Consider the following 15,681-nt stretch of genomic DNA (forward strand, 5'->3'; position numbering starts at 1 on the left):
AGCAAAAAAGGATTACGATACTCACTTTAATGCAGTGGTCTGGAACCGAACCTGCCGGATCTGCCAGGTCTGCCTGTGTACAGAGAGGAGACAGGTTATGGCAGGTGCCAGAGGCAAGAGGATGACTTGGATGCAAAGAGCCCCCGTGGAGATATGACAGGGGCAGATTCAAGAGCAACTGAGACTCCTTAGCTCAAATTGGTCACCTCAGGGAGAGACTAGGGGAAAGGACATGTTTGTTTTTTGCTGTAAATATTCTGCATTGTTAAGATATTACAAGTGTATTTTTTGTACGTTAAAAATGTTTTAAAAGCTATCATAATAAATTTAAAAAATCTTATGACATTTAGACCTTCGGTTTGGGCCAAAGACAAAGTAGGCTACGTTACAGAAATAAATGCATTTCATTTCATGTAAAAAGTCAGATTCATGCACTGAAGTTTGTCATCAAAGCTTTGGGGAGGAGAAGTCAACAGTTATAAGTCACCGAGAGGTGAGGCAAGGTGAGGCCTGAACAGTACTGATGGAATTTAATGGCTGGAAAACAGATGCCTTTAGCTTGACAGTGAGTGTAAGCAATGCTTCAGTTAAGCTGTGTGTGTTTGTGTGTGTGTGTGTGTGTCGGGAGGGAGCTAGTTGAGGCACATGCTTGTTCCCTCTGCGGAGGTAACAGTCAGACCTTTTCATCCATGCGGATGCCACGTCAGCCTTGAGCAGCCTGCTCCCTCAGCAACAGCGCCAGACACTGCAGATACTCTTGTCTGTGTTGTTATTTGCAAGTCTGAATTACACGTACTTCAGAAAACTGGACTAATGATTTACACATGAAATAATTCAACAACCGATACGTGAATACCCTTGAGCTTGAGTCATAAATTGTATTCTGAATATCTCTGAACTGAATAGGTAGCTATTAAACAAAGAATATATTATCGAATCTCAAAAGTCCTAATTTCACAAATGCATAAATTAAGGAACTTGGCAGGAGTATCAGGAGGGAAGAAATAGAAAAAGGGCTTAAAAGTTTTAAGTGAGAATCTCATATTCAAATTCAGAATATGGATATAAAAATACAAATAATATTTTCTTAAAAAGTACAAGAAGACATTCTGATTCAGTTGGCTATGAGCAGACTTTTAAGGTTTCAGTGGGAGCTGCATACATGCTGCATGTGGAATCAATAAATTCTAAAGTAAAAGGCAGTGTCTTTAGCAGTTCTAAAGTAATGGACAAATTCATTGGTAATTTAGCAGTATTCAAGCTGTTCGAATAATGGCCATTTGTTGTCGCAAGTAAACAGGCTACCCCGGAGAAACTAATTATTTTATTTTAAGTCACAGAAGTAAAGTCACGCATTATAAAAGTTTCAGCGCACAGAAGCAAGGTCCTCAGCGGGCTGGCGTGAGGGCCTCGTACAGTCTCTGCGCAGCCAGCTCCACCATTTCCCGGAGAGATTCGTCATCTTCGCTTCCTTCCTCACACTCGACGGCCTGGAAATGGAAACACGAACAAGCCTTTCGCCTCGAGTCTAGAATTATTGTGCGGAAGATAAACTAAGACTCTTCAAGGACAATCATTTCCTAGAGGGGCGGAGGTCACCACAGCACTGCAGGGTGACTCCTGACGCACAAGGCTGAGTCTGACGAGAGATCAGTCTGGAAAGTCTAGGGGACCACACTCACGTCACAGCCCACACTCTGAGCCAGCAAACGATGCTGAGGGATGCAGTGTGGGCACCACAGATCACTCAGCGAGCGGTGTCCGGTCATCTACTCGTCTCCCGACATTCGGTATTACGTCTGACTTAGACTCACAGTCTTCTAATTACTTCACAACTACAAAACACTCTATGCTGTTTAAATATTTTTTTATCATACCATAAATAGTCTTCACACAGAAACTGTGGAAAGAGAAGCATCCTTAATTCCATGACCTAATGATAACTATTAACATTTCAGTGTATAACCTTCTAACCTCATTAGCTATACATATATATTTATTTAAAACAAAAATGGGATAATTATACTTGCTTTCGTGTAACTACTTTTTTTCTACTCAACTATATCGGTGGACAAATTTGCACACTAATAATCTACGTCATCATCCATGTACGTGGCTGTATATATAGTATTCTATGTATGAGGATATACTTCTATTCATGTTGTAATCAATGCTAAAATAGACATCCATGAATATATATCTTTGCTCTCTTGCCTAATTATTTTCTTTGCTTCAATCCAGTAAGTAGAGTTGAGAATAAAGGTATTTACTTTTTTAAGATTTCTGATGTCTATCACCAAACTTTACCTTGCAGAAAGGGTGTCAGAGCTAATTTACAACCTCCTCCCCAGCCCCAAACGGCGCTTGAGGATAACTCTTCCCAGTTCTCTCACTATCGAGGGGTCATGGCACTCTAAAAATTTTAGTATGTGCCAATATGACAAGCAAACAGTGCTATTTCATACTTTACATCTGTATTTCTACTAATTATTAGTGGACTGAACATTTGTTTCACATGATTATCGGCTATATTTTTTTCTCTAATGAATTACTTGTTTATGTGCTTAGCTTTTTTTTCTATTGAGGTGAAATAAATCTGTTTTCTCAAAGCATCTAAATAGTAAAAGAACATACAAAAGAAATTTAAAGCATATGTTACTTGTTTAGCATAACTGTTCTCATCTTCAAAACAACCCTGCAAGGAAATATACTTATTCGTTCATTCTTGTGAAATAACTACGCAAGATCTGCTGGTGTGAGACCACAGTAGGCCCCATACTCTCAAATACTGTCTGTAAAAGCTGCTGGGATCTTGCTGGTACAAACAGAAGAGCGGCCTCTCTGAAAAGCCCCGAATCGACTGGACGCCCAGGCAGAGGCATGCGCAGGTGGATGGAGGCGTACTACGTAAAAGAAAAACAACGGAGTAACACGCACCCGGGGAATGCACACTGCGCAGCAACATGGCGACACACGGCGGGCAGGTGAGAAATGAAGAGCGAGAGTGGGACACTCGACCTGCACCGACAACGCCCTCGTAAACCACCAGCGCCGAGGAAAACGAAAGGCGGTGCCAAAGCGCAGAGACAGTGCCTTAGCTGTGGCATCAGATTATTTTTGCCTTCACTTTATCTTCTAAATGGATTGAAATGTGGAGCAGCTACATACCCGTGTCTCCAAGTTTATGTTGGCGGTTTTTCCATCCACTGTGACACTAAGACTAGAATCATCTTTTACACTTACACAGTCTTCTCCAAATATGTCCCTTAAGATAAACAAAGATACATCAGTGGAAAATGCATTTACAAATATGTGGAGTAGAGTTTTATATATTTGGGGAAAAATAATATTGAAAATAGGCCTTAGTTTTGAAGTAGAACACTTGTATCTATACTTATATTTACTTGAGCTATACTTGTTTACCTTCATATATTTTATTAATTTCATAAAGCAGATCGAACACACGGCTATCATTTATTCAGAATGCTCTATTCAAGAGGCCTTGTGCTAGGCACTTTATATACCTGCTTCTAACCTGTAATAACTCCGGTAAGGTGGGAAAACAAGACATAGGAAAGTGATCTGCCTAAAGCCCAGGGCTGGTAAGCAGCAGAGCTGGGATTCCAGTCCAGGCATCAGGGCTGAACTGGTCCCACATCCCCTGGCTGTCTGCTCCTTTTAATCACCTCCAAACACCTCCTTGGAGTTAAACCCTGTGTTCACTGAGCATCTCCTACATGCCAGGTGCTGTGCCTGGTGGTGGGGACAGGGAAGTCATAAAGACAATCCCCGTCATAGAGAAACTACAGTTAAGTCATTCATTTCCACATTCGTCCCTGTCACAAGTTACACAGGCATTTGCAAACAGCAGCCCAATCTGCACGCTGGAATGGGCAAAAGTAGCCAAAAGCATCACCTGGACCACCCCTTCTATGGAGCTGTTAAGATTACTCTGGGCTGCAGCTAAGCCTGAGGCTCTAAATTAAGTAAAATGTATTACACAGCCACAGGTACTTAGAATTAGCTAGAGTGTTTAGCTAGAGGTTCGAACTGCTTTTCTGACAGAAACACAGGCAACAGAACCACCCAGCTCCCTCCCCCGCCACCATCTTGAGTGATACCGGGGGCAACACTTACTGCAGCATGATCTCTAACCTCTTGCTATAAACGTGCATTTCTAATTTTTTAGAGACCTTCTGTACTGCACCTGGAAAAAAAAAGCAGCAGAGTTCAGTTTACAAATTCCTATTTAGAATAATTTCCAAATCAATAACCAGAACATCGTTACTGATGGAGTGATTTACCAGAGGCAAACATGCATACATATCATGTACCTGCTGAGGCAAATTAATATTTTTATCATTTCGTTTCACATTCTTGTTAAAAAACCACAAAATGACACTTAAGATTATTTTAAATTTTATTTCCAATGTTTCCCATATTTCATTTATGAGCAGAAGTGAGTGAAATTATAACTCCAAGAATGTTAGGGGCACATCCAAGCCCAAAGATCTCTGAAGTCTTTTGTCTAAAATGTTACATACATTTAACATTCCACTATGTATAATGCACCCAAAATTCTTACCAAACTATCTAAAATCACTTGACGTCAGATTACCTAGCTTCCCCTGAAGTAATTGACGGTCCAGAAGGATACGCCACATTTGACTTGGGGTTGCAAGTTTGCCCCACACATCACTAAGCACCTGCCAGCCCATCACCAGCAGCAAAACCATGCAGGATGAACTGTCTGGCAGTTCCTCAAGAAGTTAAACAGAGTGAACATATGACTCTACTCCTGGGTACTGACCCAGGGAGATGAAAACCTACATCCACATAAACCTGTACCTGAACGCTTATAGCAGCACTATTCATAAATGAATGGTAAAACAACCTAGATGTCCATCACTTAATAAATGGATAAATAAAATGTAGTATAACTATACAATAAAAAAATTATTCATCCATAAAAAGGAATAAAGTCTTGATTCATACTACAATTCATTCATGGATAAACCTTGAAAACATTATGCTGAGTGAAAGCAGTCAGTCCCGAAGACTACATATTATATACTTCCATTTATATAAAATGTCCAGAACAAACAAATTTACAGACAGAAAGTAGATCAATGGTTGCCTTGGGCTTGGGTGAGAGAGAGAGAGAGAGAGAGAGAGAGAGAGAGAGAGAGAGAGAGAGAGAGAGAGAGAAGAGAGAGAGAGAGAGTGTGTGTGTGTGTGTGTGTGTGTGTGTGTGAAGGTATGCGTTTCTTTTGGGAGTGATATAAATGCTCTGAAGTTGACTGTGGTGGTTCTTACTCTGTGGTAGAAAAGAGCCAAACTGTCGTTTCTCCTAAATTATTCTGTAATTCAGATCATAGTTACTCTGTTTTTAACTCGTGAGTTTTAATTGAATATACGACTAACCAGATGCCAGCCAAGAAAGCTATATAATAAAACCTTTATACCTTAATTATAATCTTTAACTCCATTATTATTAAGTATTAAATAAGCATTTAATTTATATGTAAAAAAATCTCATAAAATACATTACTGAAAAATAAGTATCTAAGCTATAAAACTATATATTAAAAGAAACTCCTCCGATATGACATTATACCAAATGTGAAATCATACAATTATACACATATAGCTGCCCTTTGTAGGTCTGTGTCAAAACAGGACGCAGACATGCTAAAAACAGATGCAGCGTAAAACGGAAAAACACAGTGGATAGAAGACCATAAAGAGTACACTCTGAAAATGTATACGCTTTGCTATGTGTCCTTGGTGAGAATGGGGGTGGGGAGATATAGAAATTGAACTCGGGGGTAAATACACACACACAGGTACAAATGCAAGTGTTTGCAGAATCTGGACTGAAGTGTCAACGGACTAAGAAATAAAAAAGGAACGAAATGCTATCAAAGAATCAGTCTGTTTCATAGCAGGTGCCACTAGAACTGAGCTGGCAAACTTGTTCTATAAATGGCCAGATCTTGTTTTAGGCTTTGTGGACCAGACGGTCTCTGCAACAACTACTCCACATGCTGTAGGAGCTCAGAGAGCAGCCTCTGGCAATATGCAAATGGACGGCATGGCTATGTTTCAATAAAACTTTATTTACAAAAACAAGTAGAGGGCTAGATTTGGCTCATGGGCCCCAGCCACTGACTCTGTTCTCCAATGTTAAAATACCCAATTTGGACAGGATAAAGCCAATCAGTTAACTAATAAATGTCTAGCATGAAGGTCCTCAAATTCCTCATGTGTAGCAGAAGGGTGTGCCCTCCCTGCAATACTTTTCATCTTCTGAAGGAGCAAGTTCTACTTATTAAAGCCCATCGCTTAGCCCCAGGGGCGGCTTCCCATGCTAATACACCGCAAACACGCTTTGCATCTTTTTAAAATTCTTCTTGTCTGTTTTCTTTCTCTCACTCCCTGTACTGAATCCATCAGAAAATACTGCCGGCTTTGCCTTCAGAATCCCTCCAGAACACAACTACCTCTGCTGCCTCCACCACTGCCGCCCAACACTGAGCCTGTCTGCCGCCTGGGTGACCACAGGCCCCTTGCTGGAACCTCTGCTAACAGTCTGCTCTCAATAAGCAGAAGAGGAACCCCTTGAAAACCCTACAATGTAACCCATTTCACTCAGACTACAAGTCCAAAGTCCTTAAAATGGCCATGCAGGCCCGACACAATCTGGCCCCACACTGAGTGCCGGCCCGCAGAGGGCAACAATCTGTTTGATTTGTTCACTGATGTTCAGTAAACGCCTAGAAAAATCCCTGCCAACAGCAGATGCTCAATAAATAGCTGTCGAGTGAATGTTAAATAAAAATACAAAGCACCTCACTGCTTCAGAAGAATAAAAATTCTCATTCTGGATACACCGCAAAGCGGGGAAGAACTAGGGAACAGAAGGCAGCCCGCCAGTTTAACGCGATGAACTCGTGGAAAGAGCCTACTGACATTCGTCTGCAACAAACTTCTGCTGAAACGCCCAGAGGCCGATCATCTGAAGAAACACTTATGTTATTATTACTGTAAGATGGGCCACTAATAATGTCATAGTTGCTTTTAATTCAACTACCATAGATCAGAGATAAAGTACATTTCCACTTTGAACTAGAGAAATAAGAACAATACCCAAGATCAAGACAAACCAATCGGTGACAGTTCACATTAAATATTTAATGAACAGCAGACATTAAATATTTGGTGGTTATCTGTGAAACCACGGCATCTTTTGTGTTTTTCAGGGTAATCGTTAGGTGGAGCCTGCATCAGAACAGCAGACAACATCCTCACAGCTTAGTTCAGTCTCATGCTCTGTGACCATCCTCCACCACGCAGCATGGAAATGGGCTTAGAGCACCTCGGGCAGAGCTGAAGGCTACCAACACCTGAACTGGCCCAGGAAAATCTTTTTGCATAGAAATTTTATTTTTCAGAGCAGTGTATAAATATCTGACAAAAATATCACAGAACCGACTTCATTTTACAAAAGAGTTGCCTTGGAGGATAGAACACAGTTTGATTCAGGAGCGTTTGATTTGAATGGAACGAACCTGAGCTACGCAGTAGCTGTGCTCGCAGGGAACTGGGCGTCAGTACTAAAAGGCACGCCATGCCCACTGACAGCTCCGGGTTTCGTCCTTTCCTTCCTGCCCCTGCCCCTTGTCCCTCGCCCCCTGCGCTGGGTCTGACCTTGCTGACCTTGTGAAAGGCCTCCTCCCCACGCAGCGCCGCCCTGCGCTTTATCCCTTATGGTTTTATCACCTGAGACCAGAAAATGTAAAGCAATGAAATAAGAGCCAACTAACAACTGCCTTTAAAACTTCCGTCGTGGATGGACCTGTGTGCCACGGCAAGGACGGTGACAGTGCACACCACGTGACAGTAGCTGGGAAGTTCTTCTGTGGCCTGTAGAAACGCACAGCTCCATCTCCTGTCACACGCACACGGGGGGCAGGTGGGGGGGTCCGCTATCCACTAGTTAACTCAGCTAAAACACGTGATCAAATGGTGTCCAAATTATAATTTTTACGACTATTCCTCAAAACAAATTCAAACACTTACAGGTAACTCAAGTGAGTAATTTAGACTTCTCCGGGTATTTGTTCATTTCATAGTATAGATTCAGCCAGTTACAAGAAGATGGATTATGAAGTAGTCAGCTAAACTTTTTTTCTCCTGAAATCACAGAACTACTTACCTAATTTTAAAAAAGCGAAATATTCTATCAGAACAACATCTGATAGAACTTCCCCTAGGATGCCACATGAAAGGCGAAGGCTGAGAAGCCTCCCAGGATATGTCATGGGTGCCTTCTTCCCCTAGGAGCAAAATGGGGCTGCCTTATATGCCAACAACGCACACCTTAAGACATGGATTATACTAATTATGTATAAAATAAAATCCAACTGTAAAGAAATAACAAAAATATGCTCACTGGTGTTTTCTTTGGTTGAAAATTACTACTTAGAAAAAACAAAGTTATTGCAAAATTGCCCCATAGGGAGAGTCCATCCTATTCCACAAGTTTCATTAGACAGGAACGTAGCAGCCTATTTTCCTATTAGACATGCTGGCTTAGGATAGTGATATTTTGGAATTTCTGATTAAACTGTCTTTAAAAGAACTGTCACTAAGAGATTTTATCTTGGTGTTAATTGTGACCAGATTTTTATAGCACAAAGACCTAGGATAAATAGTGAAATATTAGTAATGTGCATCGTTATGCATATATTGCATCTTAAAGGTCATAGGAATGAAAAAAAATCAGGAGATTTCAAGTTCCTTAGGATTCTACTTTCTGCTTTCTCGTTTACAGAACCATGGGAGAAGTGAAAGAATTCAATGATAAAATGAAATGCATGTATAATAAATGAAAAACGAAATCATTGTGTACCTTTCCTTATTTTCGGGTTTGACTGGACTTCTAGTATCACGGTTGTTACGGTATCTGCGTACATGTCGTTGGAAGGGTTTGCCAACCACTGCAGAGCAAAAGGCAGAGTGAGGGAGGGTCAACGACGGCCAAGCACAGAAGCTGCGACCACCACCACCCTTCCCCGGACTGTGCACCTGGGACTAGTGTCTCGTGTTTTCACTGAAGTTAACTGATTCACTGTTTGCTGAAATTAACAATGCTGGACTTCTTTCTTTTAATAACAGTAAAATGTGGTGAGCTTCCTTCGAGGCAAGTGTTTTACATGCATTATCTCATCCAATTCTTATAATGTCTTCATTTGATAAAGGAGAAGATGGACTCAAAAGTGACTTGAGTAAGAAAACATAAGTAGTCATCGCTGGAAATGGGATTCAAACTATTTCCCAATCACTATGTTTCGGTAGCACAGACAGAATCGTAAGAAGGTAGTATTTTTACACATTTCCTCTTGCTTCTCATTTGAAGCCCTGGCACTCTTCCAGGTACCCAGTGCTCCTAGAAAGTTTTCTATGTTTGCCAAGTTAGGGTGAGACCAGTATTTCAGAAATAGTGCCCTCCCTATTGCTTTTCTCTCTCCAAAGAGTACTTTTACAAGCAATATGAGGCCCTTGAAAAACTTCCCCTAGGATCTTCTCTGACATGTTAACTCTAGGGAACAAACATACATTCTTTAACAGCAGTTAGCAGAAGAGCCAAAGTAACGTCTCTAACAACTTTCTCCTTTCTTGGATATTAATGTTTTAGATATTATTGTATGTAACGTCATGTTACAGATAACTAACTGTTCTTTTGGACACTTTCTTTGGTTATTTTTGGCCTTATAAATCAAATCTAGACTTCAATCACAGAACTGCAGTGGGACCCAAGCTGGAAGATCTTTTTTGTTTTAAAAAATAGTATGTATAAACAGAACCCCTGGCCATATAGCTGGAAAATTTGCATACAATTTACAAACGGACACGTGGACCCCGCCCCCGATCATTCAGTTCCAGGGTCTATTTTGGAAAATCATTCTTTTAACTTAACAGATGCCAACCTATAAAAATCAATCATCAAGTTCATTTGCTGTCTGGGTGCCAAATTCTACCAGCAGGAGTTTAAAATTCTAATAGTGGGAACCATATTTACCTAAATTAATAATTTCTTGCCTTTGTGGATTTGGGTCATATTAATGTTGCTTATTTGAGTCTGCAAAATTTCATTCTCTTTGCTGTATGACAAGTTTTAAAGTAACAGAATGAGATTATTATTTTGAGAACTTTCTTTTCACATAACTGAAGACACCCTAGGGTACCACAAAATCAGTTCAGACTTACTCATTTGAGACCTCTGCTCATTACACATATTAAATATGAAGTCTTCATTTGTTATTATTTCTACATATAAAATGTCTAGCTATGTTATATTTAAAGCTGATCTTGGAAAGAAAACTATACACACAAATACTTTCCAACAATTTTTTCCTGAATGGGAAGAAACTAATTTTCTCTACAATTACAGGTGAATTCTGAAAACTTTTTTCCCCTCCTTGTTTAGGTAAATGATCTTATCTTACTTCTAGTACCACCATTCCTGGTTCCTGTATTACAGTAATATTTTTGAACACTTTCAAAGCAGGTTTTTCTTGAATTTCTAATTCTTCTACATCACCTGAAAGAAAAAAATTATAAGAAGTATATAATTTTCTGATAATCTTCCAGAGGCAAAATTATTCATTTGTTTATAGGGACAGCTGAAATAAAGCTAATATATAATAAAAAAATTTAATAACTCACTTATATAATCAGATTTACATAGCTAAGTTAAGTTTTATATTAATTGCTTATAGTAACTGAAAGATTTCAACATGCATTATAAAAATTCATATAACTAGACAGGATTGACCTTAGACAGTAAACATTTTATCCGTAGCAAACTTTGATGACTGTCGAACATCCGTGTTTGTATAACATTTAGTCACCAGCATCTTAACATTCGACATGAGACTAGTCAACTTCCAGCAGTCACTTCTACCTCTGTCTTCAAAGATTTACTCATCCCACAGGGTAATTCTATTGTCCAAGATGATGAGACTTTCCTGGTCTTCCTAGTGCTTTCTAATTAACGATTAATGCAGACATTTTATTGACTTCCTATGCTATGACCTATAATTCTAATGAGGTTCTGAGGTAAAAAAAGATATTCTTTCCACTGGTTTGTTTTATGGTAGTCTGTTTTGACTTAAGAACATAGTAACAGAAAGTATAACATAGCTTGAAGTACTCCTGCTTATTTGGGAGGCCACACCTTTCCTTAGTCCCTGCCCTGCACTGTGTTGCTGCATAGAAATCTCTAACTCGGCATGGTCTAATACGAAAGCAGGAGGTTTTACTCTTTTCCTGGCCTTTGGCTCGTCACACGCTCTCATAAATCCTGCTGTTTCCAATGGCACTAATAGGACCAGAAAAATTGTTTCACTGAACAAAGCAAAGAAACAGATAAAATCTGGGTAGGTAAATTAGATTTTAAACACAAAGAGCAAAGACTACTGATATTTTTAGAATTTTAAGTGGATCAAGTTTAAAAGGCATAATGAGATTTTAAAAAATCGATGTGTAAATTTTCAAAATGTTCACCTAAATGTGATAACACGACCAAGTGAAGTACAAAAGAAAATTTGTGCAATTCTGAGACGATTAACCAAAATTAAATATTTTTTCTTAGACATATAATTATTCTACTCAAAAACAGAAAGCAATTAAGTGAATTTCAATAAATATATACACACCTGTCAATTTCTGTAGCTGGTAATAGAGCAAATTAAAAGGACCTGTATATGGAATGGCTTGGGTTTGTTTTACAGTGCTCATGGCCAAGTCAGTATAATCTGAAGAGGAAACCAGAGTAAATACACTTTAAGAAACAATCCCACAAAATACAATCTGCAAACACACCAGGAGTAAACAGAAGCAAACGTAAAGTAAATGAGGATATGTTTTCAAGCTAACATGCTCCCTAATTTGTGCCCATCCTACACTGACCCCTGCCCCCCATATCTACCGTGCACTAGTAACTTTATGCTCTGGCCATGAGGAAGCACCCTCACTCTCCTGAACACACCAGGTCCCCAAACGTCTCCAAGCCAGTAAGCCAGCTGTCCTCCCACAACTCTTCTGCTTGGCAACTCCTAACAACCCTTTGCCACATGCGACAAGTGCTGCCTGATTTGCAAAGCTTTTCCTACTCTTCTCGGCCCCTGTCTCCTCACATATTTATCATGCCCTTCTGTGTGTCACTGGTCAGTACTGTGATCAGCTCTTGACAAGGATGCTTTTCTCATTAATACAGCTTTTCCAGAGCTTGGGCTGTGTTTTTAAATAAATCTTTAGTCTTTTAGCACCTAGCACAGGACCTGGCACAGAGTAAGAACTCAATAACTGCTGAATAAAGGAACAGGTTATATTCTTGTTCCTGATGGCCTACCTTGCAGATGAATACCTACACACAGCTGCTATTTCTTATTCCTTCATTAAGCACTTCGAATTTACTATATAAATAAAATCGATATAAATAAATAAAAGTGCTACATAAGTAAAATTGAGCAGTTATTCACTCGAAGATAATACCATATTTACCGCAAAAGTGATGGGTTAGCATTTACACAGGCACAGAACACAAAGGCCCAGCGAGTGACATGAAACTACAGGTCATGAAAATCAAAGTGCTTGGGTGGGGAGTCCAACATTAACTTCAGAGAATAAAAGTACAGTACTCTGTGTGAAAGGGAGGAAACAGGCTTATAAAGGGTCACCAGGAGTACAAGCTGCCTTAGAGGTAAATTTACGTCTCCAATGAAGAAGTTATTTCATAAAGAATTGAAATGTTTCACTAGTTCAAGGAAGATTCGCCCCCTCCCCCACCATAAAGCTAAGTGGATTAGTTTTCATGTATTTCTATGTTATTATTTGGTTGTTATTTAAAATGTGGCCAGTAGATAAGAGAAGTTTTCACAGATTTTTTTTCCAATGCTAAAATTAAATTATATATGACATTTCATAGTATACTTACTGGAGAGGTCACAAGGAGAAAGGATGTGATAGTTAAAGTTTCTTTTAACGAGTATTCCTGAGACCCGCTGGCCTTGTTCGGGTTTTTTGTCTGCTAAAAAGCCCATGACCTATTAAAAAAAAATAATAACCCAAAACAACTTGAAGACAATAGAAACTTGTAAAGTCCAACTGATTCAGGTACTCAGTCATAATGATGACCGTTAGACATTCGAACTAGGAAAATGACACATGAATTTAAACATGAAACACAGGAAATGTCACATACCCCTACGACTCGGGCAATAACAAGCTATGAGACCAAAGGGAAGAGTCGCAGGGCAGATCTGGCAAGAATCTTTATGTTGATTCAGTTCCAATCAGTTCAGCAAGCAAGTAAACCTACTAGAAGCTGGGGCTTCAGAAAGCTCTCGACAGCTCCAGTGGGAAGGACAGCAAGCGCCGGCCGGAAATGCACGTGCTCCCTCAGCCTGCTCCTCGACCTTGTACACAGAGGGAGCCCCTTACACACAGGTGCGCGTCCACGCTAGACTCGCGTCCATGCTAGACTCACGTCCACGCCAGACCCAAAGCAGCCTCTCTGAACACAGAGGTCGATAAAGGCAAGGAGAACCCACACAAGTGAGAGGCAGCTTTTTAAAACAGTAATGACTGTTCAAACCTAAGAAAAATGAAAACTTTACAAACATGAAACCCAACATTCTTAAATATAACTTCTCTCAACTACAAATAAATGAACTCAGAGAGGACAAAGACCTCAAAGACAGTGCATTTCACACTTGCTTATCTTTAATCAAGTCAGGAAAAATGGCAGCCAGGCAGTGAGTACGTCTGTTCTTATAACTGTAACGGATTTCCCGGGGTTATTTTCTCCTTCAATGATGGAGATTTAAGGAAAAGGCTTTGCTACCAGGACACTGATTTGGCTACAGTGATGTCCTACGTGCTGACACGGTGGGAGTACTTGTCTGCCTGGGGAATAAAGGCGCTCAGAGGGCGGGACTGAGTGGTCAGTCTTTGGACTTGCCTTCTGCAGCTGGCGGCAGCCTCCCTCCTCGTCCACGTGTGTGCTCGTTTCCTATGAGCTGACTGGTTAACATATGCACAATTGGTTGGCCTGACATTTCTAGAAACTAAAGTATTATGGATTTTTGATAGTTCTTCGTGGATCTGATTTTCTTGACCTCATTTGTTTCTGTTTTACATGGTTGAGGATGGTCCCCAAGAATCTAACTTTCCTCTAAGTAAGGTTATTGTGTTTGAGGGAAAAAAATAACTAAAGATCATTTTAAATAACCAAAATTATGGCTAAAAAAAGAGAACACTCCAATATGAAACTATGTGGGGAGCAGACAATGGTGTCTCTATGTATATACAAAGTTAAACATAACAATGACATATACTTAAAATTATGTTCTTAGTTCTACAGCCAAAAAAAATTTTTTTAAATGCTGCACACGACATTTCTTGAGGATTTATAATGCGCGACGGCCTAAGAAAATCTCTGGAAAGTCCTGCTATCAACTTAGCTTCACTCTGTTCGGCTAAGCTTCCCCTAAATTGTCTCACTGCAAAACTCTTCTTCTTCTCCTCACACTGCGACCAGCAGAGTCTGGGAAATACAGCTCTAGATTTCCAAAGAAACGTATTTCTCCACAGGTAGAAGGCCCGTTCCATTAAACTGGCCCCTGGAAAGCTCTGTGAACAGGAAGACTCAGGAGTAAATACTGCCATCTGCTCTTCTTTGGCAACAAAAGCCACATTTCCTAACTTTTGCAAATTTCCCGCCCCTTCAAACTCAGTGCAAGAAAGGCTATTCGGCAATCGGCTCCCTCTGGCCAGCTCTTTACATACGAAGACTGCTGTGAAGCTGCTCGTTCACACGTGCCTGATGCTTAAAACCTCACATCGACCATTCCAGAGCTTCCCTTAGTGGGATCTTAAGATTTTCGATAACAGGATAAAACTGCAGGCTTCTTGCAGCATCTTTCTAAAATGCCAGGCAAGGTTTTTCTCAACTACTTCTTTTTTAAATTCTGAAAATATTATATTTCAGCATCAAAAATGATTAATCCTCAAAAAGACAAATTTTGATGAATTCCATCATATTCCCAGACATATATGCTTAGAGCTGTGGGCCTATTTAGATTCTGAGGGAGAATGATAGGAGGTGGACCGAATACTGTACTGGATATAGTAAAAAATCAGGTAAAACAGGTAAGGACATTTCTTTACCCTTAGACATGAGAATAAAAAGTGAGGATGTGGATTAAGAAGCTATCAAATTCAACTGTATTAAGATATCATTTATTTGAAAATTTTCCATGTGAAAAATTGAGTTAGTAGAATCAGAAGCCTGAAAAGTATAAGAATAAAGTTCTTACACTACACTGAGTAGAAAGAAATCATCGTTAAACATATTACCTTGACGTGATAAAAAAAAATGATTGACTTTCTTAAAAAGTATACATTTCTCTGAAGAAAAGACATGAATAGGATTAGAAACCACAACTTTACCTTGGCTAATTTTTCTCCTCTGAAGTTCAAGGTCACTGCTTCTGTATTCCGAGGATTGTGAACCTCTATGTGAACTTCATCATTATCTTCATATTCTCGAATCAGGGCTGCTTTCAATCTGGCCATTTCATTCTGTTCTCCATGGACTAAAATCTACATAGA

General features: G+C 39.7%; 1 protein-coding gene across 5 annotated transcripts in view; it reads right to left on the bottom strand.

Annotated features, from left to right (window-relative positions):
• Window positions 1–1,306: 1,306 nt before the first annotated feature.
• Window positions 1,307–15,681, bottom strand: part of CPSF3 (cleavage and polyadenylation specific factor 3) — a 33,051-nt gene continuing 18,676 nt past the window's right edge. For all 5 annotated transcript variants that reach the window (XM_039888085.1, XM_039888086.1, XM_039888087.1 and 2 more), the window contains 8 exons: window positions 15,520–15,672; window positions 13,004–13,112; window positions 11,724–11,822; window positions 10,512–10,606; window positions 8,915–9,002; window positions 4,138–4,207; window positions 3,169–3,265; window positions 1,307–1,490 (listed from right to left, as the gene is read on the bottom strand). In XM_039888085.1, coding sequence (XP_039744019.1) covers window positions 1,389–1,490; window positions 3,169–3,265; window positions 4,138–4,207; window positions 8,915–9,002; window positions 10,512–10,606; window positions 11,724–11,822; window positions 13,004–13,112; window positions 15,520–15,672 — 813 coding nt within the window. In that variant the 3' untranslated portion in view covers window positions 1,307–1,388. The remainder of the gene's footprint in view (window positions 1,491–3,168; window positions 3,266–4,137; window positions 4,208–8,914; window positions 9,003–10,511; window positions 10,607–11,723; window positions 11,823–13,003; window positions 13,113–15,519; window positions 15,673–15,681) is intronic.

This window comes from Pteropus medius, unplaced genomic scaffold, assembly GCF_902729225.1.
Source record: "Pteropus medius unplaced genomic scaffold, Ma_sr-lr_union100, whole genome shotgun sequence".
NCBI classification, from domain to species: Eukaryota; Metazoa; Chordata; class Mammalia; order Chiroptera; family Pteropodidae; genus Pteropus; species Pteropus medius.